The sequence below is a fragment of the Lithobates pipiens genome, unplaced genomic scaffold (genome assembly GCF_037356315.1).
Source record: "Lithobates pipiens isolate NorthernLeopardFrog02 unplaced genomic scaffold, aLitPip1_a1.2 Scaffold_25, whole genome shotgun sequence".
NCBI lineage: Eukaryota > Metazoa > Chordata > Amphibia > Anura > Ranidae > Lithobates > Lithobates pipiens.
The window spans coordinates 234,079,518-234,105,140 of record NW_027507787.1 but is presented as its reverse complement, the minus strand read 5'-3'; the positions used below and the strand labels follow the sequence as shown (position 1 = coordinate 234,105,140).

The window sequence follows — 25,623 nt, the reverse complement described above, 5'->3', positions numbered from 1 at the left end:
GTTGCTAGGCAGAATGGAGAAATGCTGTTTACACGGCATTTCCTCCATTCAGCCGTCCTGTGAGACGATCGCGGGGAAGCCAGCGGCGATCGAGTCCGAGGGTCCCGCGACCGGACTCACGGGGGTCCCGACCAGCGCGGGAGCGCGCCGCCAGCAGGGCGGCATTGAATATTGGACGTACCTGTACGCCAATATGCCTGCCCGTGCCATTCTGTCGACGTACATTGTTGTGCGCTGGTCGGGAACCAGTAAAGTGGTTGTAAACCCTTACAAACCACTTTGACCTACAGGTAAGCTTAGATTAAGGCTTACCTGTAGGTCCAAGAAATATCTCCTAAACCTATACGGTTTAGGAGATATTTACCCGAAGACAGCGGCGCGCAGTGCACTGGGCAGGCTGCAGATTGCGGCGATATGCTGCGAGTGTCGGCTCCCGTGCGCATGCGCGGGAGTGACGTCATCGCTGCTCCGGAGAATCACAGAGGCGGAGCAGCGAGACCCACCAAGAAGATGGACGCTTGGAACTACAGGGGACAGCGGTGACTTCGCTGGCTCCTGTGTCAGGTAAGTGAGACATAATGGACTACTATGCGATGCGATGCACATAGTCCATTATGCTTTACCTTTGCAGGGAATCAAAGAGGAAGTAAACCCATTAGGGTTTACTTCCTCTTTAAAGGTGAAGTATGGGTATAAAATAAAAACCTTCATACCCATATCTATGCGGCAAATGCCCCACGTTGGCTCTCAAAGTGTCGGTAAACCCACTTCATAAAAACAATTTAAAAAAAAGGAAGGGCAGATGGATTCCAGGAAGTAAATGCTCTCCATGAATCACCTGCCCTTACTCAAGATGGCCGCAGCTAGAAATGTTAGGAGGGGGTGTTTTTCAAAGTGATTTCTTGGTAAAATAAAGCATAGAGACATGGATGAGGGAGTTTGCTTGGAATAACCATGAATGTAGGTCTAGATTAACCTGTTGCTGCCTGTGTAACATGTGCGGTGGCAAAAGGGTGTTGCATACATATGCATTGCTAGACAGATGAGGTTTTTGTGCTGAGAGTGTGGGTCCCACCACCAAGACGGGTCTGTCAAGGTCAGTTTTTGGTTCCCATTTATGACCGGTAGTTGGTGTAACCACAGTGACAGCTGGTCACATGATTGCTGATCCCTCCCGCCCCTGGTGGTAGAGAACTTGTTCAAGGGGCACTGATTCTGGGCAGGAAGTGGTTAATGCCAACTTTTTCCATATACAATGGAACTTTCATATACAATTTTTTTTAAAATGCCCTGCAATAACTCACATTACCTGCATCCTGTCGGGCCTATAGCAAAATGAAGAGCGGGCGGTGGTATAATCCTCCAGATTTGACGTCATATGACGTACTTCAGATCCTGCTGCTCGTGTGCGTTCCCCCGGGAGGTGCGCGGTGATCGGTAGTTCATTGTGTGTCACTCGGACGCACCACATCTCTGATCACGATAAAGAGTGTATGACGTAGGCTCTTTACCATGTGATCAGCTGTGTCCAATCGCAGTGTAACTAGGAAGTGCCAGTTATTGGCATTCTTCTATTCACACTGACCGCCCATGAGGAGGGGAGAGCCGATGAGCAATCAGTGCAGCCCCCACCAGTGCTGCCTTTCAGTGCCACCCCATCAGTGCCCGTCAGTGAAGGAGAAAAGTTACTTATTTACAAAATTTTCTAACGAGCTAAGAAAAAAAACGTGTTTTTTTGTTTGTTTTTTGAGGGGGGGTTTTTGAACATTTTCAGCCTTTTTTTTTTTTTTTTTGCAAAAAATAAAGCCCGGTGGTGATTTAATATCACCAAAAGATCAGCTCTATCTGTCTCAAAAAATTATAAAAAGGTCACGTGGGTACAGTGTTGTATCACCGCACAATTGTCATTCAAAATGTGACAGCTCTGAAAGCTGAAAATTGGCCTGGGGGGGGGGGGTAAAAGTGCTCGGTATTGAAGTGGTTAACTGATCAAATTCTTATTCATTGTTCTAGTCCAGTTACCTGATATCAGACTGGTTGCAGTTTGTTTTTACAATAGATGTCATTGGCTTTTGCTTATCCATTTTGAAAAAAGACTTCTAAAATGGTTTAGGTCTTCATGGCTCTTTAAACCTTCTCTATTTGAGCCATTTTAAATTTTTATATATTTTTTTTTTGAAGATTTAACTCCTTGAAGATCAATAATAATAATAATTAAAAAATAAATAAATAATCTCACAGAGCTGGTGGATGTTGGAGACCTTGCGCTCCTCCACCTTCCATTTCAGGATGCCCCACAGATGATCAATAGGGTTTAGATCTGGAGACATGCTTGGCCAGTCCATCACCTTTACCCTCAGCTTCTCTAGCAAGGCAGTGGTCATCTTGGTGGTGTGTTTGGGGTGGTTATCATGTTGGAATACTGCCCTGTGGTCCAGTCTCTGAAGGGAGGGGATCATGCTCTGCTTCAGTATGTCACAGTACATGTTGGCATTCATGGTTCCCTCAATGATCTGTAGCCCCCCAGTGCCGGCAGCAATCATGCAGCCCCAGACCATGACACTCCCACCACCATGCTTGACTGTAGGCAATACACACTTGTCTTTGTCTTCCTCACCTGGTTGCCCCCACACACGCTTGTCACCATCTGACACCAAATACGTATATCTTGGTCTCATCAGACCACAGGTCATGGATTACTGAAACCATGTGACCTTCAGCAAATTGTTTGCAGTCTTTCTTGTGCATCCTCTTTAGAAGAGACTTCCTTCTGGGACGACAGCCATGCAGACCAATTTGATGCATTGTGCGGCGTATGGTCTGAGCGCTGACAGGCTGACCCCCCACCCCTACAACCTCTGCAGCAATGTTGGCAGCACTCGTACGTCTATTTCCCAAAGACAACCTCTGGATATCACGCTGAGCACATGACCTCAACTTCTTTGGTGGACCATGGCGAGGCCTGTTCTGAGTGGAACCTGTCCCGTTAGTCCGCTGTATGGTCTTGGCCACCGTGCTGCAGCTCAGTTTCAGAGTCTTAGAAATCTCAGGGTCTTGGCAATCTTCTTATAGCCTAGGCCATCTTTATGTAGAGCAACAATTCTTTTATTTTTTTTTATTTTTATTTTTTATTTCAGATCCTCAGTGTTCTTTACCATGAGGTGCCATGTTGAACTTCCAGTGACCAGTATGAGTGAGAATGATCACACCAAATTTAACACACCTGCTCCCCATTCACACCTGAAACCTTTTACCGCTAACGAGTCACATGACACCCGGGGAGGCAAAATGGCTAATTGGACACATTTTTCACTTAGGGGTGTACTCACTTTTGTTGCCAGCGGTTTAGACATTAATGGCTGTGTGTTGAGTTATTTTGAGGGGACGGCAAATTTACACTGTTATACAAGCTGTACACTCACTACTTTACATTGTACACTAGTGTCATTTCTTCAGTGTTGTCACATGAAAAGATATATATATCATTTTATTTTTTTTGGTGGAGTAACAAATTTGTTTCAGCAGCTGTACTACTTCTGATATGACCAGTGAACTGTCACGTGACCAGTCCATTTTTATAAATATAGATTGCTGTGGTTATAACAATCAGCTGACATAATGGTCCGTCATTGATTTTCAAAGTATAGAGCTTTTAAAACCCCAGAGGTCTAAGTGCCAAACGCATACCAGTGTCCATTAATAAATAAATAAAAATGTATGTGTGTGTATATGTATGTGTATATATATATATATATATCCGGAAAGTAAAAGCTTTTTCAATATTTTCCAAATACAATCAACTCTAAAGAGACAATACAAAAGGAAGGGGATCCCCACCATGTTTGACAAAAGCTTGACCACATGTGTGCAGTTGTGATTTATATGAAAAGTACGCCATAAAGATGTGTTCTAAATATGTAAGGCCTAATTAGAGGAGCAACTGTTCACAACATAAGCTTGATTAGTGTACGCTACACACGGGTATTTCTAGGCTGTGCGTTTTGCCACTAGCACCAGTAATCTAAAACTTTGATCGATATATGGTATTGTAAAGCAGTTTTAGGGGCGTGTGTGCTTCTAGCAGGCAATAGGGTACCATTGAAGAAGGTGGGGGAGCGTGCACAGGCTTTGTGAAGTCCAAATGCAATATTCCTCCTATTCATGAAAATGGCTGTAGTAATGTTGGGTGCTGTAATGAGCACAAGCTGGGAGCTGTAGACAATCAGTGTTGAAATGTCATGAGCATACCAAGGTTTCCTCAAGGGGTCCACAGCTTTATTCTCATGGTCACACGGTACACATATATATAGCAAAGTTTCGGAGCAGGGAAGGGTCTGGCAAGTCCGGCTTTGTCGCCCCCCCCTTTGTCCGGCAAGTGCTTTGGACCCTTTGAGGAATCCTTGGTGTGCTGATGACATTTCCACACACTGGCTTTGTGAAGGGTGTACTCACCTGTGGTAGACGGAAGAGGGGGGGTGGGGTGTAGGTGCAGCATCCAGGGGAGAACACTTTGTGCAGGTTTGAGTTGAGAAATGGGCCTACAGACAAGGTGGTGGTAAGGCACACTGATTATAGAACGGGTAAAGGCGCAATGGTGAGTGGGAGAGCAGGAATGGGTAAGAGAGATGCAGTGAAGGCGGGGGTTGGCTTGGAAGGAGGCCACTGAGAAGCAAATGGGAAACCGGTGCATTTGTGGTGGTGAGAGCTGGGAAATTAGGCACATTATGTGGATTAGATGGTGTTGGGAGCAGGTATTGATGGGTAGGCTTAGTGGTGGTGAGAGCAGGGGCTAGTGTACAGGTACATTGATGGGCGGGGGAGACTAGGCAAGAGTTTGAGAGGGGGCGTTGTACAGGGGAATTGTAGAAGCCGCTGTTGGACAGAATGGCTATGGATCTGCCCACTGCCTTGTGCAGTCAATCAAAAGTAAAGCGGAAATAGTCTGATGGCCATCAGGTTCAACCCATCCGAATACAAAACTCCCTTACCATGCACCTTTCAGTGCGGCGGACATAGTGGTGCGCTGAGGAAGGCGTGTACAGTGGTAAGAGGCATCCCATAAGTGCATTCGTGAGAGGTGGGTGAAGAGGGTTGCATGCTGAGGAAAGGGAGGGTGCAGACACAATAGGCAGTGAGAGAAAGGGGCCACAAGGGGAGGGCGAAACGTGTCAGAGTATGACCTGGGAGGAGCCTAGGCTGAGGCCGCTCTTCATCTAAATCTATACGCAGGCTGATAGCGGTGCAGCATCCTTCTACACCACTGAAATAAAAAGGTCAACAGGTATAGAGGGTTCTGAAAGGAGGTGGTTGTAGGCGTGTTGAGAGATTGGGTGCAGGAGCAGTGGGTGGGGCCTGGTTTCTTGAGAAAAGGAAGTCTTTAGTGTCACTAGGAGTGGCATCCTTCTACTCCACTGCAAGGATTTGGAGGGTGGTGAGAGGAGGAAGGTGTAAGAGCACTGCGTTGTGGGAAGGAGGGTGCTTGCATGAAGGTTTCTTGAGAAAAGGGTGTTTAGTGCGTGGGTGCTGATGAGAGAAATGCTGCAGGTGCACCGTACACTGAGAAAGGGAGGGCTGCAGGCATTGTGGATTGTAAAAGAAGGGTACTTGGGTGTCCCTAAATCTGACTGCTTCATACTGTGACTGTACTCAGGAGCAGGTCGCTGCTGCTATTTACTTCTCCTGACCCCCTGCTGTTTATTCTCCTCCAAGCTAATGTCTGGAGGATAAACAGGATCTCTTGGAACTGATGGGGGGGCCGAGTGAGGATCAATGGGATCTGTAGGGTACTGGTGGAAGCAGAATGATAGGCATGTCTGATTGAAGAGACTGACTGATCAGTGGGTTGTACTGGAATTTGCTTTACAATCGGACTGGTCAATAGAGAGGAAAAGGTGAGAAGTGGAAGAAGAGAAGTTCAAAATGGAACTATGACTGAGGCATTATCGTTAATGAAAAGCGACTCTGTGCTGAGAAACAAAAAAAAAATTCTACCTTTTTCTATTAAGGTCTATGTAACTGCTCAGCATTTTGGCCCATGATAAATGCTTAGTACCCCTCACTCAGGCTAACAATGTCCGATGAATTGAATGCCGCTGACTAGTGAGGGTGCAGGCTGGGGAAATGTTCGTACAGACCCAAAGAACGTTGTAGAAATAAGATAAAAAGCCCGGCCACCGCACACCTCGCATGTAAAAGCAGCCTCAACTCAATTTATGCAAGACCTGGCCCCAACATGTTTCTCCCTGCTCCCGATTAAGCCCCTGGGAGCGAGACAAAACATGTTGGGTGTATGGCTTGGATGAATCGGACTGAAGCTGCTTTTACCTGGTAGCCACTCGGGATGAGCGAGGTGTGCAGCCGCTGGGCTATTTCATCCTCTCAGTATTTGTCATCTGAATTCATTGTCAAGCTCCAAATCTTTCTTACCGCTATAGTCCTCGTAAATTCTAATCACAAAGTTCTGATTTTCATGAAGCCGCAGCTTGAGTTCAAACCATGCGGGGGGCTGGGTTGCCAGTGCCCCTCCCAGAGTCCAGAGGCCCATCAAGTTACTTGGTTAAACCATGTATCCCAGGATCCTTTGCTGCATTTTCATAATGTACTATGTGTCAGGGAATACAACCCATTAAGCTGGGTTGGATCAGTCCGTGGTGGGCGGGGCTCTGTGATGTCACCATATCGCTCTGTCGTTTCAGGAAGACCAGCTGACAAAAGAGAGGGACAATGGGCTATTATGAAATGGTACTTAAAGTGGAGTTTCACCCCCCCCCCCCCCCCAAATAAAAAGATTTAATCAGCAGCTACAAATACTGTAGCTGCCGACTTTTAATATTGGGGCACTCGCCTGCCCCAGGCATCCAGCGGTGTCCTCACCTTAGCCGATTCTTGAATTGGCTCTCGCGTGCTGGCGCCGCCATCTCGGCTAAGGGAAACTGGGAGTGGAGCATTTGTGGCTTCACAGCCGGGTTCCTACTGTGCATGTGTGAATCATGATGCGATCTGTGGATGGGCCATCTGCGAGGAGGAGGGGGGGGGGGCGAACTTGTGCACCATTTAGGATATATTTACTGTACTTGCAGCTGGTGACGTCAACGGCGCAATGCGCTCTGAAGGAATGGCATACCCTTCGGAGTCCTGTGCAATAAAAGTGCGTGGGAGTGACATCATAGCGGCTCCGGCTGCTCACACTGCTGGAGTCCGTGAACCCAGAAGGAAGAGTGGGTGAGCGTGGACGCGCGCTGCGGGAGAGCTTTGTTTTCAGGTAAGTTTCACATAATTGCGCTAGTATGCATCGCATACTAGCGCATTATGAAATGCTCACCTTGGAACGAAGGCCTCTGGCGTCACGCTGTCACCGCTGACATTGCTTCCATCTTCACCCCGGTCTTCCTTCTGGGTTTGAGTGCATCGGCTGCCTGATTGTCTGAGGTGCGATGACGTCACTCTGGTGCATGTGCGCGGGACTCAAGGCCACAGCACAGAGCTCTGAAGGGACGACACGGGTATGCCGGACCTTCAGGGCGATTGCCCCGCTGGCATCACCGGCTGCATGCACCGTGAAGATCTCCTAAATGATGCAAGTTTAGGAGATATTCACTGTACCTACAGGTAAATCTAATTCCAGGCTTACCTGTAGGTCCAAATTTGGGGTGGAGGAACTTGAGTGGCCTCAACCCGATAGAACACCTTTGGGATGAATTAGAGCGGAGACTGCGAGCCAGACCTTCTTATCCATCATCAGTGCCTGACCTCACAAATGCTCTTCTTCTGGAAGAATGGTCAAACATTCTCATAGACACATTCCTAAACCTTGTGGACGGCCTTCCCAGAAGAGTTGAAGCTGTTATAGCTGCAAAGGGTGGGCCAACGCAATATTGAACCCTACGGACTAAGACTGGGATGCCATTAAACCTCATGTGCGTGTAAAGGCAGGCATACCAATACTTTTAGCAACATAGTGTATGTAAATTTCCTGCCTTGATTGAATGTCTTGACTTAGCTAGAGAGGAAGGCTGACAGAAGCTTTACAGGGCTGACGTTCACAGGCTGACCATAATGGAGAAAGAAGATATCCTTGCAAGTTTAATTATTTTGTGTCTCCCTGGCAGCAGAGTTTGTCCTGTCGCCTCTCCTGCTTTTATTTTGCTTCCTCCCAGATCTGTGTTCCCTCTGCACAGTCTGTCTCATTCCTATTGCTTTCTTCCTCCCTCAGCAACAGTAAATCTTTAAGCCCTTGTACACACGGTCAGAGATTCCGACAACCAAATCCGTCGGATTTTGTCCGAAACTGTTGTATACACACGGTCGGACAAAGTTGTCGGAAAATCCAACGTGATGACGTTATTTCGTTACGATGGTACTACGTTCAGGCTAGTAGCCAATAGCTTTGGTGTAGGAATTTGATCTGAGCATACGTGGCACTTTGTCCGATCGGAATTCTCTACACATGATCGGAGTATGTCCGATCGGAGCATTTTGTCTGAAAATTTTACCAACAAGTTGGAAAACTTGGTCCGTCGGATACTCCAACGGACACAGTCCGATGCAGACCACACACAGTCGGAATATCCGACAAAATGGACCGTTCGGACACATTCCGTCGGAATCTCTCGACCGTGTGTACAAGGGCTAAGACCCCTTTCACACTGGAGGTGCTTTCCAGGAGCTTTAGCACTAAAAATTGCGCTGGAAAAAAAGCCTCATCTGCAATTCGCAGTGTGAAAGCCCAAGTGCCTTCACTTGGGAGTGCTGCGCTGGCAGGACCTCAAAAAAAAAAAAAGTCCTGCAAGCAGCTTCTTTGAAGAGCTTTGGTAGCAGTATATACACTGCTCCTAAAGCGCCCCTGCCCATTGAAATCAATGGACAGCGGCGCTTTGCGGGCGCTTTTGACCCTTTTTTATTTGGCCGCTAGCTGAGTTTAAAGCGCCCCGCTAGCACCCGAAAAGCGCTGCAAAAATGACAGTAAAGCGACGCTTTACCACCAACGCCCCTCCATTGGCAGCGTGAAAGAGCTGTAAAGCTGTCAGCAGATCTGCCTCTGCTGGCTCTGATTTTAGGCACAGTGCCGAGAATAGAGAGCAACTGAGCATGTGCAGAGCTGGGTGATGTGCACGCCTGCTGCGGCCATTATGATGGATCCCTTCTCTGACTTAGATTTATTTTTAAAGAAATCTTATACTCTGGAGAATGTAACGGGAGACGCAGGGAACAAAGGTGAACAGAAACCCCCAAAATTCCATGTGGACCAAAACCAGATCGGGGCTGTGGCTGGGAGGTCCTGCTTGTTGGAGGAAATGCAAGAGATGCAATCACTTTTTGGGTGAACCGTTCTACATATTTTATGAACATTTCCTATAGCTCATAGCATTGTTTGCTTCAGTACAGTGTGGAAGTGGAAGGAAGGATTCTGCTTTGTTGCTATGGAAATTTTCGTTATTGGCGCTGTTTTCATATATAAGCCATACACGCATCCTAGATGCACACAATGTCACCCAAACACATTCCAAGAGTGCAGACAGGTCAGATGTGTGCTGAGAGAGGAAACCAAGTATCCCTTGGCTCCCTATAGATGTGAATATATATTTTTGCTAAACAAAGGGCTAGTTTCCTGTCCTTCAAACTTTTGTGGGGTCGAACTATGGCCAGTTGGAGTAAACAATGCCACATCTTTCGGGGTGGGGGGGGGGGGAATAGTGCCTCATCATTGGTATCAGTGGCAGGAATAGTGCCCCATTATTGGTATCAGTTGGAGGAATAGTGCCCCATCATTGGCATCAGTGGGAGGAATAATGCCTCATCATTGGTGTCAGTGGGAGGAATAGTGCCCCATCATTGATATCACTGGGAGGAATAGTGCCCCATAATTGGTGTTAATGGAAGGAATAGTGTAATATCATTGGTATCAGTAAAGAGGAATAGTGTCCCATCATTGGTGTCAGTGGGATGAATAGTGTCCTATTATTGGCCTCAGTAGGAGGAATAGTGCCCCATCAATGGGAGGAATAGTATCCTATCATTGGTGTCAGTGGGAGGAATAGAGTGGCAGGAACTATGCCCCACCGTCGGTGGGTTGAGTAAATTCGCAAGGGCTGGATAAAATTGAGCAAAGTTCTGCCTCCGGGCCGCAGTTTGGAGACCACTGCTCTAGATGACGCTGTGCCTATGGCAAGAATATTCTCTCCGGCATAAGAAAACACCATTTTGCTGGGTTGCCTGAACTGGCATGACTTTCCTTTCCTCATCTCCCCATAATTCACAATTGTTCTGGTCACCAGGGGAACTCGTCTGTTCCCAGCAGTTCTCATTTGGGACAAACTTTTTCAGAAAAAAAAATGCACAAATTTACAGAAAGGTCCCATAAATTTGCATTGCAATATTTCACCTAATCGGGAGTTGGCTTTCGGGGGATGAGCAGGATTCTTATTTGCCACTGTTGGCCAACAGGTTGGAGCTTCAGGAAGAGATGGGTTTCTTTTAACTCAAACAGCTACTCTTCCAGGCATGGCGCCATGCACAGCTGTGAATGGAGCCGTTGGCAATTATTTGCAGGAGTTTTTGGTGAGTGGCTGTGGGCAGCATCGCCATTGAAGCAATGGGGGGACCTGACGGCTCCTGCAGCTAATGGGACAGTTATCTGTGATGATCGGCCCTGAGCACAGAACGCATCCAGGGCCAATCATTGGAGGTAATCACTCTGTGAGCAATGCTGTGGGAGCTGTAAGTCTACCTGGGTCTTCCACATGTATTCCACAACAGCCTAATTCGCAAGTGGTAAAGAGGCTGAAGGTTGCGGCCGTTTCGTAGTATGGTTCCCACAGGAGGAACATTCATTCTAGACTTTAGCCAGATGGTCAACAATGTGGCCTCAGTCAGATATACACAGTGTGCCTCCATACATGCAGTGGACTTGCTAGTAGCGGGTTGGACCTCCTTTATTAGGTCCTCCTTGCTAGTAGCGGGTTGGATCTCCTTTATTAGGTCCTCCTTGCTAGTAGCGGGTTGGACCTCCTTTATTAGGTCCTCCTTGCTAGTAGCGGGTTGGACCTCCTTTATTAGGTCCTCCTTGCTAGTAGCGGGTTGGACCCCCTTTATTAGGTCCTCCTTGCTAGTAGCGGGTTGGACCTCCTTTATTAGGTCCTCCTTGCTAGTAGCGGGTTGGACCTCCTTTATTAGGTCCTCCTTGCTAGTAGCGGGTTGGACCCCCTTTATTAGGTCCTCCTTGCTAGTAGCGGGTTGGACCCACCTTTTGCCTTCATTCTTGGTGGCATTCCTCAGAGATTTTGCTCCATGGTGACATAGCATTGCGCTGTTGCTACAGATTTTTCGGCTGCACATTACACCACATCCTAAAGGTGCTCTATTGGGTGAGATGTGGTGAGTGTGGAGGCCATTGGAGGACAGGGACCTCATTGTCCAGTGGTGAGATGATTGGAGCTTTGTGACATGGGGCATTATAATGGCTGGAAGGAGCCATCAGAAGATGGGGGGCACTGTAGTAATAAAGGGATGGACATGGTCAGCAACAATACTCAGGTAGGTTGTGGTGTTTAAACCATTATCAATTGGTACTAAGGGGCCCAAAGTGTGCCAAGAAAATATCCCACACAAATTCTGACTCCATTATCAGAATGTCGCAGCTGAAATCCAAACTCCTCAGACCAAGCAACGTTTTTCCAATCTTCTATTGACCAATTTTGATGATCCTGTGCTAACTGTAGCCTCAGTTTCCTGTTCTTAGCTGACAGCAGTGGTGCCCGGTGTGGTCTTCTGCTGCTGTAGCCCATCTGCTTCAAGGTTTGACGTGTTGCGCATTCAGAGATGGTATTCTGCATACCTTGATTGGAACAAGTGGTTATTTGAGTTACTGTTGCCTTTCTATCATCTGGAACCAGTCTGCCCATTCTCCTGTGACCTCTGACGTAAACAAGGCATTTTCCTCCACACAACTGCCGCTTGCTGGATATTTTCTCTTTTTTTCCCACCATTCTCTGTAATCCAGAAAGATGGCTGTGCATGACAATCCCAGAAATCCTTAGACCGGCCCCGTCTGGCACTAACAACCATGCCACGTTACAAGTCACTTAAATCCCCTTTCTACACCATTCTGATGCTCAGTTTTAACTTCAGCAAGTTATCTTCACCACGTCTATATGCCTAAATGAAATGAGTTGCTTTCATGTGATTGGCTGATTAGCAAGTTGTGTTACCAAGCAATTGAACAGGTGTACCTAATAAAGTGGCTGGTGAGTGTGCATGTATATGTTTTTATATACACTGTCCCACTGAAGAAGTCCTGCCCACAGGACGTAACGCGTATAGGTAGCGGACCACATGCCGGTGATGTTATTGAGCTGCTATCCCAGAACTGCTGGGTGGTGAGAGACCGGTACATGCTGGGATTTAGTCACGAGATTGTATTGAAGGTGATCTTGCTTTTTTTTAACCCCTAGTGAGGTTAATTTTTATAAAATACATACACCGAGCACTAAGTCCCTTTCTATTTTATGCATGTTACACCATACTTGAGCTGCATTTGAAAGTGCATGAGGAAGATCGAAGAGAATGGGCCTGGGTTTAAGAATCGACCCCACAGAGGGGGTACAAATCACTGTCGGACCCCATATGTTATTAGAGTTTAGAAGTGGAGGTGAGACTTAGGAGTGATCACGAGGTGGAGTGCCCGTTTTCACTTGGTGGCATACTGATTAAAGAGGTAGTAAACCGCCACTGAAACAAAAATTAACTGAGCCCCCCTGCAGGGGTAAGTCATAATGTACTAGTATGTACCGCACACTAGCACTTTATGACAGACTTACCTGTAAAGCAGATCCTTCCTGCGTGTCTCTCTCATGAATACCCAGTGCTGCCATCTTCACCCAGCCTTCCTTCCGGGTTTGTGAGTTCTGGCTGTGTGAATGGCCGGAGCCGCGGTGACGTCACTTCTGTCCATGTTCGTGGGAGCTTTTCGGCTCTGATACGGAGCTCTGAAGGTACGGCACGGTTATGCCGTTTCTTCAGAGTGCATGCGCCGGTCACGTCACTGGCAGCGTCGCTTGTGAATATCTCCTATTATAGGCTTGTAGGTACAATTCAAAAGTGGAGTTTACCTCCACTTTAAGTAGATTTCCTCTCTCATTGGTGTTTTGAGACACTATGGAATGTTGGGCTATGTTTCTTTAATCTGTGGGACATTATGGACTGATTCATCTACAGTTGTGTAAGTATTCGGTAACGCTACGCTCTATTGATTGCAAAATTTCACATGGGCTTCAGCTTTTTATTTTAGCATAATTTTTTTTATTTTGCCTCTTTTGACTGATCAGAAAAATAATTGTATTTACAATCTTTGAAGCACATACAGTACATCAGGGGTCTCCATTTCATTGGGAGCCACATCAGCAGTATGGTTGCCTCAAAGGGTCGGTTGTATATAGGGTGCTCTAGGTACAGAGTGCAGAGTTCATGGGTGCTCTAGGTGCAGAGTTCATGGGTGCTCTAGGTGCAGAGTTCATGGGTGCTCTAGGTGCAGAGTTCATGGGTGCTCTAGGTGCAGAGTTCATGGGTGCTCTAGGTGCAGAGTTCATGGGTGCTCTAGGTGCGGAGTTCAGGGGTGCTCTAGGTGCGGAGTTCAGGGGTGCTCTAGGTGCGGAGTTCAGGGGTGCTCTAGGTGCGGAGTTCAGGGGTGCTCTAGGTGCGGAGTTCAGGGGTGCTCTAGGTGCAGAGTTCAGGGGTGCTCTAGGTGCAGAGTTCAGGGGTGCTCTAGGTGCAGAGTACAGGGGTGCTCTAGGTACAGAGTGCAGAGTTAAGGGGTGCTGTAGGTACAGGAGTGCGCTCTGTGCAGAGCTCAGGAGTGCGCTCTGTGCAGAGCTCAGGAGTGCGCTCTGTGCAGAGCTCAGGAGTGCGCTCTGTGCAGAGCTCAGGAGTGCGCGCTGTGCAGAGCTCAGGAGTGCGCGCTGTGCAGAGCTCAGGAGTGCGCTCTGTGCAGAGCTCAGGAGTGCGCTCTGTGCAGAGCTCAGGAGTGCGCTCTGTGCAGAGCTCAGGAGTGCGCTCTGTGCAGAGCTCAGGAGTGCGCGCTGTGCAGAGCTCAGGAGTGCGCGCTGTGCAGAGCTCAGGAGTGCGCGCTGTGCAGAGCTCAGGAGTGCGCGCTGTGCAGAGCTCAGGAGTGCGCGCTGTGCAGAGCTCAGGAGTGCGCGCTGTGCAGAGCTCAGGAGTGCGCGCTGTGCAGAGCTCAGGAGTGCGCTCTGTGCAGAGCTCAGGGGTGCGCTCTGTGCAGAGTGCAGAGTTCAGGAGTGCGCTCTGTGCAGAGTGCAGAGGTGCACTGTGTGCAAGGTTTAGGAGTTCACTATGCACAGTATGTAACCCCAACCCCCATCCCAAAGCTTTCTTGCTCTAGTTCTGCCACGTTCTGGGTACGAGGACCATATGACAAGGCCTGGTTGGCCATATTTGGTCCACAGGCCTTGTGTTTCACATGTTGGGTACATAAATAATACAGGCTTTGGACTTGAAGATTCATTGCGATGCAAAATGAAGGTGTGAGTCCAAGTTCTAAAACCTTTTTTTTTTTTTTTTTTATCCTATTGAACACTAAACATGGGGGGGGGAGACAACAAACCAAATGTCAGCTATACATATTAAATTGACTAACCTGAACTAGAATGTTTCAACATCGACGAGATCCACATCTTAAGTACACCCTTTAAGCTGGCCATGCACTGATCAAAATGTGGACAGTCCTGCAGGGGCTGGCTGAATTTCAGTCGGCGTGTGGGCTTCCTTGCTTGGCAGCAGCTGATTGTTTGTTTCATTTGATACTGTCAAAGGGACATGTTGGAAAGTTTTTCAATTTTGCTGTCACAATACAGTGTCCCGGCAGGGGACTTTCCTTAAATCCACCTCCTTTGTGAAAAAAAAAAGCCAACAATGAAGCCTAAGTCCACCGATTCCTGTAGTGAAGTGAAGGTTAGAGCACATCCAATTCACCCTGGGTGCCCAGCCTTTTACCCATATTGTTTTTAAGAATGGTTTTCCGCAAGCTTCAAGCTGTTTTGTTGAAGCTTTTAAAGCAATCCTCAAACTAAATTGAGAGGTGCCGCTCAAGGCTCCACCGGGTCCTCTTATGAAGCCATCGCTTGCAGTGCAAGGACAGCACTCGTCCCAGCTCTAGACATCTAATGGAAAAGGGAAAGGTCCTGCAAGTCACACATAGTGGCATGGATTGAAAACTGGCTACAAGGGTGAGTTCCAAGGGTGGTGATAAACGGGGAGTACTAAGCAGCTAAGCAGGGCAATAACTTCTCCGCAGGATGTGGAAAGCTTGCAAAAAGATTTTAACATATTAATGGGGTGGGCAACTACATGGCAATGAGGTTCAATGTAGAAAATGTAAAATAATGCATTTGGGTGGCAAAAATATGAATGCAACCTATACACATGGGGGAGAACCTCTGGGGGAAATCTAGGATGGAAAAGGACCTGGGGGTCCTAGTAGATGATAGGCTCAGCAATGAAAAAAAAACCAAGCTGCTGCTAACAAAGCAAACAGAATATTGGGATTAAAAAGGGGATCAACTCCAGAGATAAAACGATAATTCTCCCGCTCTACAAGACTGGTCCAGCCGCACCTGAAGTATACTGTCCATTTCTGGGCACCAGTCCTCAGGAAGGATGTACTGGAAATGGAGCGAGTACAAAGAAGGGCAACAAATCTAATAAAGGGTCTGGAGGATATTAGTTATGAGGAAAGGTTGCGAGCCCTGAACTTATTCTCTCTGGAGAAGAGACGCTTGAGAGGGGATATGATTTCAATATACAAATACCGGACTGGTGACCCCACAATAGGGATAAAACTTTTTTTGCAAAAGGGAGTTTAACAAGACTCATGGCCGCTTATTAAAATTAGAAGAAAGGAGGTTTAACCTTAAACTACGTAGATGGTTCTTTATTGTAAGAGCGGCAAGGATGTGGCATTCCCTTCCACAGGCGGTGGTCTCAGCGGGGCGCATTGATAGTTTCAAGAAACTATTAGATAAGCACCTGAACGACCGCAACATACAGGGATATACAATGTAATACTGACATATAATCACACACATAGGTTGGACTTGATGGACTTGTCTTTTTTTCAACCTCACCTACTATGAAACTATCTCTGCAAAACCCCGTAAAAAGATGTATGGCCGGGCTCCAACCAGGCCACGTCTCCAACATGTTTTACTGCGCTCATGACTAAGCTCTGTGGGCAGAGCAAAACAACATGTTGGGGACGTGGCCTGGTTGGAGCTCGAGCTGAGGCTGTCAAACACTTTTTTACAGGGTTTTGCAGATAAGTGCGACCTCCAAGATCTCCCTTTTTCATTAGATGTCTAATATCAATGATACCAATGACGGGGCACTATTCCTCCCCACTGGTACCAATGATGGGACACTATTCCTCCTACTGGCACCAATGATGGGGTACTATTCATCCCATTGGTAACAGTGATGGGGCACTATTCCTCCCACTGGCACCAATGATGGGAAACTATTTCCCTGACACCAATGATGGGGCACTATTCCTCCCACTGACACTAACGATGGGCCACTATTCCTCCCACTGATACCAACAACGGGCCACTATTCCTCCCACTGACACCAAAGATAGGGCATGGTTTATTCCCACTGGACAGGGCATGGTTTATTCCTACTAGTCTGGCCCTCCTAAAGTCTGAAGGACAGTAAACTGGCCCTTTGCTTAGAAAGTTTGGAGACCCCTGACGTAGATCATAGTCTTCAAAAAAGAGATTTTGTAGAGCATTTAAAGGACTGTAAAACAATCCCGATAGGCGGTTTATGTCCTCTGTACTTTGTAAATGCCGCAACCAATTATTCCTGTGACCGTGACAACACAATAAGTTCTTTCGTGTTGGCCTCCAACTCTGTCAGTGTACATTAATTAGGCCAGTCATAACTGTTCTCTGTGTGTATTGGCCTCCACTTTTACAAGATACCCTGAGGTTTTTCTCCTGCATTATAAATAAAGAATGATGTTTTAGGCTTTGCGATTCTCACATTGGATTGTGGAATGTTCAAGGATCGTTAATTAAGTTAACTTGAAGCCTTTCAGGTTAAATCCTTGCACTCCTTATTTCTAAACATTTGTAGAGCATTAGGCTGCTTTCACACCGAGGCGATTTACAGGAACTATAGCGCTAAAAATGGCGCCTGTAAAGAGCACTGCAGCGGGCACTTTTAACCCTTTTTAAAGGGAGCAAAAACTACGTTAAAGTGCCGCTAAAAATAGCGGCTCTTTACCGCCAACGCCCCAGTGTGAAAGTAGCCTTAAAGCAGTACAATGTCTCGTGAGAAGAATTTTGCTAGGAATGTGTTGACAAGTAAGCAACATGTAATTGCTTTTTCTAACTTTCATCTTTTTTTTTTACTTTTTAGCATACAGAAAACAGAGGGAAAATCCGTAGACCCCTGCAATTCCACAAGTTTAACACTGGAAAAGTTCATGGTTAAACTGTGTGCACATCACCAGAATCAGTTTATACTCGTATTAAATAGTTTGTGCACTGAAGAGCTGTTTGTGAATTCCAAAAGTCAAAGTGCCTCTATTTTGGATGTCAAGACTGTAAGCGTAGAAGACGGCAGCCATTGTGCCCCTGACCGGTGTACAAGGGAAATGAGTATCCATCCAACCAGTATTGAGGCCTCCATAAACACTGCTTCAGTTTGCTCAGAGGTGGACAACTTCCCCAAGGAAGAGGCACAGACTATAGAGATTTTAAAACCTCCAGTTCAGTTGGGTGTCGAGGAAAATCCTGTTGCAGAGATTACTTTTTTAAAAAAAAATTCTCACTCCACAAACCAAGAAGAAAATATTCCAAAAAGCCATATCTTACACCTTAAGTCGGCCGAGGAAAACTCTCCATTGCTGCAGTCCGATGAAACCGGGTGCTCGAAAAAACCGGAACCTCTGCAGACTGACTTTTCAGATTGTTGCGTTCTCGCGCACAGTAACTTGAAATTGACCCCAGTAACCAGTGCTCAGGAAGCCGAATTTCTCATTAACCTACCTAAATGTGTGGACAAGGAAAACGCGCAGTGCGTTAGCCCCAGGCAGACCAATCTGGAGAAAGAAGGCGACTGTAAATTAAAACAAAATTCTGTGCAAGCTGTGGTAACGAAGCTTGGGAATCATTTAAACCATAATGAGAGTTTTCAGACTCTCAATGAGAACTCTGTGGCTTCTTTACATAAAATCAGATCGCACGAAAATATGAAGCATTTGAAAACTACTAAAAGATGTAAAAATATCCCTAGCTTGAGAAAAAGTGATTGCGATAACCAGTGTGATGTAGTTTACATTAGCGAACCAATTGCGGAGCAATACCACCTTCCAACGTCGATTCTTTGTTCGCGAAGCACGGCGAGGAAAAGCACCCGGGGTTATCTTTTCAATGATGAATGCTGTCAGTTGTCCACTGTTCGTTCTTTGGTCAGAAGCGCCAAAGTTGAGGACAAAGGGAATTGCAGATTACATTTTGCTGAAGCATTAATTATTCCTGATGGAGCTAACACAGAAACACTACCTCTTACTGATAATATGTCATTGGAACATTCAGAAGAGACCTGTTTGAGTATAGGTACTGTGAACTCCCTACCGCAAAATAATATAATCCTGGACCCATCTATATTCAGAGAATCCAATCACACCGATGAAATTTCAAGTATGGTGGAACAGTCAGTAAAAGCAGTACCGGACTCTTTGCTTGCGGTTTTCTCTGTTACACATGATGGAAATGAAAATCCATCCTTCTCAGGAACACATCCTGCAAATGAAATTTTGCAAAAGAAACCTGCCGAGATTATGGTGAATCGAGAGGATATTCTGATGGATGGCGGCAATAAACACGAAGAAAACCTTCCATCTGATGTTTCCTACGCTAGTGTGTCTGTTAACGAGGATCAAAATTCAACCCTGGCGTCACTAAATGTGGGCTTAACTGTGTCTTTAGAAGATGAGACTGTGCTTTCTGATCATAATAATGTGAAAGAGGTAGCTTCAAATGATTTGTTTTCTCAGGAGCCAACCATTAAACAAAATCATGTTCCTTTAGAAAATTCAAGTGTTTCCCCGTCCATTAGCTGTTCTGTATTTCCATCCTCAAGTGAAATTGAAAATGGTGGGATGGCACCTACTACTCCCAATTTCTTCCCACGTCAAACAATTTCTAAGACTCTTGAGAGTTCCGTAATGCTGTCTGAAAGTCTTGAACTTTCACCTGCACATTTAAGTTCAGACACCGTTGCAAATGGCATAGTGGGAAAATCTTTTGAAGACCTGAATTTTGGTGCTGTACAGAAAAATTCAGATTATTCAAATCATCTGAATATTTTGGGAGAAGATATTACAGAAAAGACTGTCAAAGACAGTTCAAGCGTTACAAGTCCAAAGAAAACGGAGCATTTTCACGAAGGCTACGAAGAACAATATTCTGATAAATGTTCTGTCCGCGTGGAATCTGTAGAATTAAAAAATGTAGAAACTGCAGAGCCTTCAGACGTAATAAATTGCTCAAACCACGGAAACCATGTTGATAGGATCTCAGCTGAAGATGTTCATCGTCTTATAGATACGTGTGCTAAAATCTGTGAGCCAAGTGACCTCCATCTCAAGGACGGGTCCATCACAAAACAAGATGTCCAGCAGTGTCATTCTGTTACTTCATTCGAACGTGAAAATAATGGCAACGAAGAAAAATCTTTACAAACCAAAGAGATAAATGGAGAAATGCATTCTAATGGAGCCAGACTAGACATGTTGGACAATCTTTTTCCAAGCAATAATACTGATGATAAAATTCCATCGCCGTCAAAAAGAAAGCTCAAAAAGCCTCTCATCCCATCAGACAGACATCTTAGAAGGCGAGAAAGCCAAGCTGATGAATGCACAAAGAAAAAAGCTTCTCTCCACATTCAGATTTCTCCATTTTCAAGCACTAAATCATCCCGTAGGTCTGTGGAGTTCAGTACTGAGTGTGCTGCACAGCATGGACCGTTAACAAAAATCAATGCAAATTTTGAAGAAAGCCTTGAAGACAAAAATTGCATTGTGCAAGTTTTAAGTGATCAGTTTGCCGAAGGAAAAGCGTTACTTTCTGAAAGAATGTTCAAAAATACAATTTTCTCTACTCCAAAGAGGGTAGAAAACGTGAGCGTGAATTTTGAAATAAGCTCCGATCAAAGAAAGGTGTATCTTTGTTCAGAAAGCAAAAATTGCGTAAAGGTTGAAGATGAAGAAAGTAGTGGAAGTCAAGGCAGTTTAATAAATTGTTCATTTGAAGTTGAAAAATGTAGTAAGCAGGTTCCAGCACCTACATTGCCTTCCCTTGCCCGGACCAGGAGTAAAACGAAATGTGTTGCATTAAACCCATTAACAGAGCATGAAGAGAAGCCTAATAAAGCAAAATTATTGGCCCGCCTCTCTGAAGAAGATGAGAAGAAACCTATTGCGTCTCCATACGCAAACATTTCTTTACGTAGTTCAAAAGTCAAAGAAATGGTTAGACCAAAATTCATGAATTGGTGTTTTGAGGAAGAAAGCCAACAACGTATCTCCAGTTTCAATACCAGATATTCTTCCGTTCACAATAACTGGATTTCAGTGGAGAGAGATGCAACGTTTGGGTCAAAGTCTAAAAACAAAGCGGACAAATTAAAAGAAATCTGGAAAAGCAAAAAAAGGGTGCGAAAAACCAGAACCCCGGAGGAGACGCAGAGATGCTCTCCAGTGCAAATGCTTTTTATGAACTCTTTTAAATTATCTGACATTTGTAGATGGTTTTTGGAAACGACGGAAACTAAATCTTTGGTGATCGTGAAGAAAATAAATACCCGTATCCCCGAAGAGCATCAGCTTCCGGTTCCACCTGTGCAGAAGTACTCGAAACAGAGTTTATATCCTTACACGCTTCAAGCCGAACGTTTGAAAAAATACCTGAAGAAATTTGCTTCTGTATACCCGGCACGTAATGATGCCGAAACCCAAAACGCGTTCAGCCAATTGGACAACAACAAAGCGCAGCTTGCTGAGACTGTAAAAATATCAGGAAAAGGTGCTGGTGACTCCAGGTCCCCAGGATCAAAAGTTCACGCCAATAAACCTGCTAGCGCTCACATCCTCAGAAAGCGCAATCATTTTCAAGAAAAATTACATCCTCCACCTGCACCACTCAAAAAACACAAAGCGACCAAGATGCAAAATTCCAGAGCAAATGCAGACCTTGCGCAAAACAATAAAAAAACGAATTTGCAGACTGCTGCAAATCCCCCCGTCTGTAAACTTGTAATCGACGAAAAGCAGAAGGCTAAAAAACGTCCCAAAGATGACCAGTTAGAAAAGGTTGGTGTACAGACCAGTAAAAGAAGAAAGACTGAAATAAAACAAGAGTCGGATAAAAACAAGCACATCTCCGGAAAAAATGCACTACCAACAAAAAAAACACACCGTAAAGTCGAAAGAACAGAAGCGGTGTCGAAACTCCAGGCTCCGAAAAAGCAAGAGGTGAAAGCTCAAGCGGGCAAGGCAGCAGCGATTTTAAAGAAAGGGAAAACAAAAACTGCTATGCAAAATAAACCCGGCAAAACACCGCTTGTCGTTCGGAAGTGTCAGACCAGATCATCTAAACTGCGTCCGTCTCCCCCGGTTCTGTCAGAACAGAGAATCACTAGGGCATCACAGCCGTGGATGAAGGAATGTCATAGGAAGTTGTATAGCGGGTCAAAAACGGCAAGCAAAACTCAGCTTCTGGAGAAAAGAAAAAACAGGTCACACACAGACTCTTCCACGCAAAGCAGGAGATGATCACTTGAATTTTATTTGAGAAACTAAAAAATGGTTACCTGTGTTTTTTTGTTTTGTTTTTTGTACAGTTGTAACTTGCATTAATTTTGAACTTTTTTATGTTTTTTTTTTTTTTTAACTGTAGCAAACCTACCATTAACCATGCTATTGTAGGAATCATGAAGCTTGGGATATGGGGAAGGGAAGTGTAAAGTCTTGGGTTCTGATTTTCTTTTTTCTTTTTTTTCTTTCTTTTTTTGGTGCTCAAAGTAAGTTATTATGGTGTTTTTTTTTTTGGTTATTTTTTTTTGTTTTAAAACCGTGAATGTTGTTAAAGTACAGTGCCTTATTTATCTTTTTTCTTTTTTTTCCTTTTTTTTAAATCTAGAAAACCCGTTATTGTGATAAGCATTGCATTTTAATACTTGATGCACAAGCACTTGTACTGTAGCAGAAATCAGGCACACCTATGTTTGCTTTTTATTCCAACGGCTTTCCCCCACCCTTTTTTTTTTTTGTTGTTTTTTTTTTTTTTAACACACACACAAAAAAAAAAAGTTTGTGTTTGCTAGAATTTATAGGAGACATTTGAGTTCATTTTCTTAGAAATCGTGGGCTTCCGTTTCATCTGTACTTCCAGTTTTAAAATGGACTTGCTGTGTAAGCAGCCATTTTGTGAGCTCAACCAATAGTCTTCAGAATATAGTCTTACCGTATATAACTGCAACACTTAATATAGATTTTTCTGTAGTTATAAAGTAACAGAGGTGGTGGTATCTGTCCTTGTTGCAGTCAAAGGTTTGTATAGAATTTGCAGGCTTACAATATTTTTCATTCAATGGCTGACTATGCCGGGTTTGAGGGCATGTATCATAAGAATTGATGTTCTGTTAAAACCAATACTGTAAAGTTGGTTTTGTAAGCAAGTTCTTGGTACAGTTTTTGTGTTCCAATTATTATAGTATTAGGTTCCTTCTTTGTGTTGCTGTCAAACTGCTCTTGGTTTGCGCTGGGTTGCACAGGTCTTTATTATGGTTTCCCTCACTTTCTTTTACAAGTGTGTTCTGTTGTGCATGCGCAACAGAGGCTTTGTTGGTCATGCACCTTGCAAGAGCTGATCTTCTAAGCCAGAGATGTCGAATTTAATTGTGGGCTGGATCAGCATTATGGTTGCCCTCAAAGGACTTGGTTGTATCTGTAAGACTAGATGTCCATCCCTACTTACATCATGTCAAGGGGCGCCGGTCGTATCTGGAAGACTAGATGTCCATCCCTCCTTGCATCATATGTCAAGGGGCGCCGGTCGTATCTGGAAGACTAGATGTCCATCCCTTCTTACATCATATGTCAAGAGGGGCCGGTTGTATCTGGAAGACTAGATGTCCATCCCTCCTTACATCATATGTCAAGAGCCCACCCCACCAACAGAAATCAAAGAGTCCCCCACCCTCCCCTACATCACAGTGCACCCCCTTACCTTGTGCTGCCGGGGGGGATAGAGCTGGGAAGCAAAAAGTGTAGGGTCTAGAGGAGGACTAGAGTCAGTTTGCCGGAGTCTGCTAATGAAAGCCAGCTCGCCCCCCCCCCCCCACACGCACACCACCAACCCAGCTCTACAAGGCACGACCCTACTGCACATAGTTTCCTGCAAATGTATCCTTCCTGCAGCGATAGAACCCAAGGTTTGGGGCAGCGGGAGGAGACATCACCCAATAATGAGCAGGGTTTAGGAGAAGTTGAAATTGGCTTTAACGAAAATGAAAGGATTTGACTCTTGTGTAATGTCCAGACCAGTAAAGCCCGCTGAGCAGCTGTATTCCCTTACTGATTTAATAAATGAAATACACTGCAATCTGGTCCAGATGAAAACCTAAAGCCGGGCCATACGTGGATTGAAATTCGGCTTCTTCATCAGGGAACGGCCGAATTTCAATCCATAATTTGGAGGCCCATTCTACCCAAGTCAATCCTTTGGGTGCACCCAAGTTCCATCTATTGGATCAACTTGGGTGCAACCAGTCATTGGATTTTTCAACATGTCATTACTGCCGGTAGCCGCTAGCAGTGAGTATTGCATTCTGACGGCCGGTAAGGCTCCTCATACCAGCAGGACACAATAGAGCTGCAGGAGACATTCACAGTCAGTGTTGATGTGGTAATGGGGAGATTTTCTTTCCTTCCAGCCACCAAAGCGGTAGTAAAAACCCTGCAGGTTTAAGTCATAATGTACTAGTATGCACCGCATACTAGCACACTACGTCAGACTTACTTGGACACGGAGCTCTCCAGTGCAGTGGAGTTTAATTCCACTTTAAAGTTTGGGTACCCACAGCATGCCATTATCCGGGGGGGGGGGGGGGCGACCTAGCACCCTCATGCTTCTACAATAATGAAGACCGTACTTTTGTGGGGCTAATACACAAAAACTGTATTAATGAATTGCATCCTAACCTTATAGTTCACAGCGTAAGCATTTTTTTTTTTTGTCTCTTCTCATGATAACCGCCCCTTTAAGTGATTTGCTTCTTCTTTTTTTTTTTTTTTTATTATTTACATTATTTTTTTTTTTTTTTTTTTTAATCTTCCATTTTTCCTGAAATGCATTAAAAAAAACACAGGCTTGTCAGGTCATGAATCCTCAACACAATATGCATCTAGGTCACAGATATTCTATTTATATAACAACTAATTTGCACTCATTTGAACATTGAATTTGCACAAATGGACTGGTAAATGAAACTTGTGTGTGCGTGTGTAAGCATTAACTTGTATAGATAAAACTTTTTTGTGAAACTTTTTAAAAAGCACACATTTTTAATCTCTTGCGTCTGGCATCAGGAAAGGTGGTTTGTGATTTTTTTTTTTTTTTTTTTGATGTTTTTTTGTTTTTGTACAACTTTGTAAGAATTATGTAATTGCAATAATGTCATTTTTAAATAACTAAGGTGTAATTGGAAATCCAAAAATTGGAATTCTACTGAATTTTTTTTTTTTTTAATCCAGTGGGGAGTTTTGTACTGTTCGGTTCATGAATCGTTAGCAGGGAGTGGAACAACGCACGTTGCTGTAATGTGATGCCTACTCTGCAATCCTTTGCGGATGACTTTTGCACTGAGGTTTTAAAAAAAATTTAACTTTTTTTTTTTTTTTTAAAGTAGAAAGCTAATTTCTGCATAATTTTATTCCAGTTTTGATTAAATGGTTTTCAGGTTTGTTGAAATAATGAAAAACATTCCAAAATTCATGTAATTCTCATGAAAAATGGGTTTTTACAAAAGCTACCGTCTTATCTTTGTATGAAGCTGTTCTTCCTGCTGTTTCACATTGAACCTGTCATGTTGAAACCAAAATGGTGCTGTACAGGGGGGTGGGGGGTTCGGGGTTTGTCCACAAAGAAACGATATGTCATTGACAAACGTCCATGGATTTAAAAGGGTACATTTTATTATGTGGTTATCGTTTCTTTGTATTTGACACTTAATCCATTTGATCCTCTGCATTGATGTTCTGCTTCTCGGAGAAGATAGATCTAAAGATAAATGGGTGAAATAAAGTCTCCAACTAAGTTGTCTCCTTCAATAGTTGAAAATTGAAATATATATATATAACCTTTTTATTTAGTTTTTTTTGCTTGTTTTTTTAATGCTTAAAAAAAAAAAATGCTAAAAAGCAAAACCTAAGCCCAAACTTTTTTCGCGATGTTCTGAGTCTGAGAGAGATGGATCTTAAGATAAATGGGCTAGAGTCTCCAACTACGTTGTCTCCTTTTTAAATAATTGAAAATAAAAAAAACG

The 25,623-nt window shown here is 44.7% G+C and overlaps 1 protein-coding gene across 1 annotated transcript in view; it reads left to right on the top strand.

Annotated features, from left to right (window-relative positions):
* The window catches only part of LCOR (ligand dependent nuclear receptor corepressor), a gene marked incomplete at its 5' end in the record, with an annotated part of 61,906 nt that extends 37,722 nt beyond the window's left edge, over positions 1–24,184 (top strand). The window contains 1 exon segment of the mRNA XM_077455663.1: positions 17,428–24,184. Within this exon segment, the coding sequence (XP_077311789.1) occupies positions 17,428–21,850 (4,423 nt within the window). The 3' untranslated portion in view covers positions 21,851–24,184.
* Positions 24,185–25,623: the final 1,439 nt, after the last annotated feature.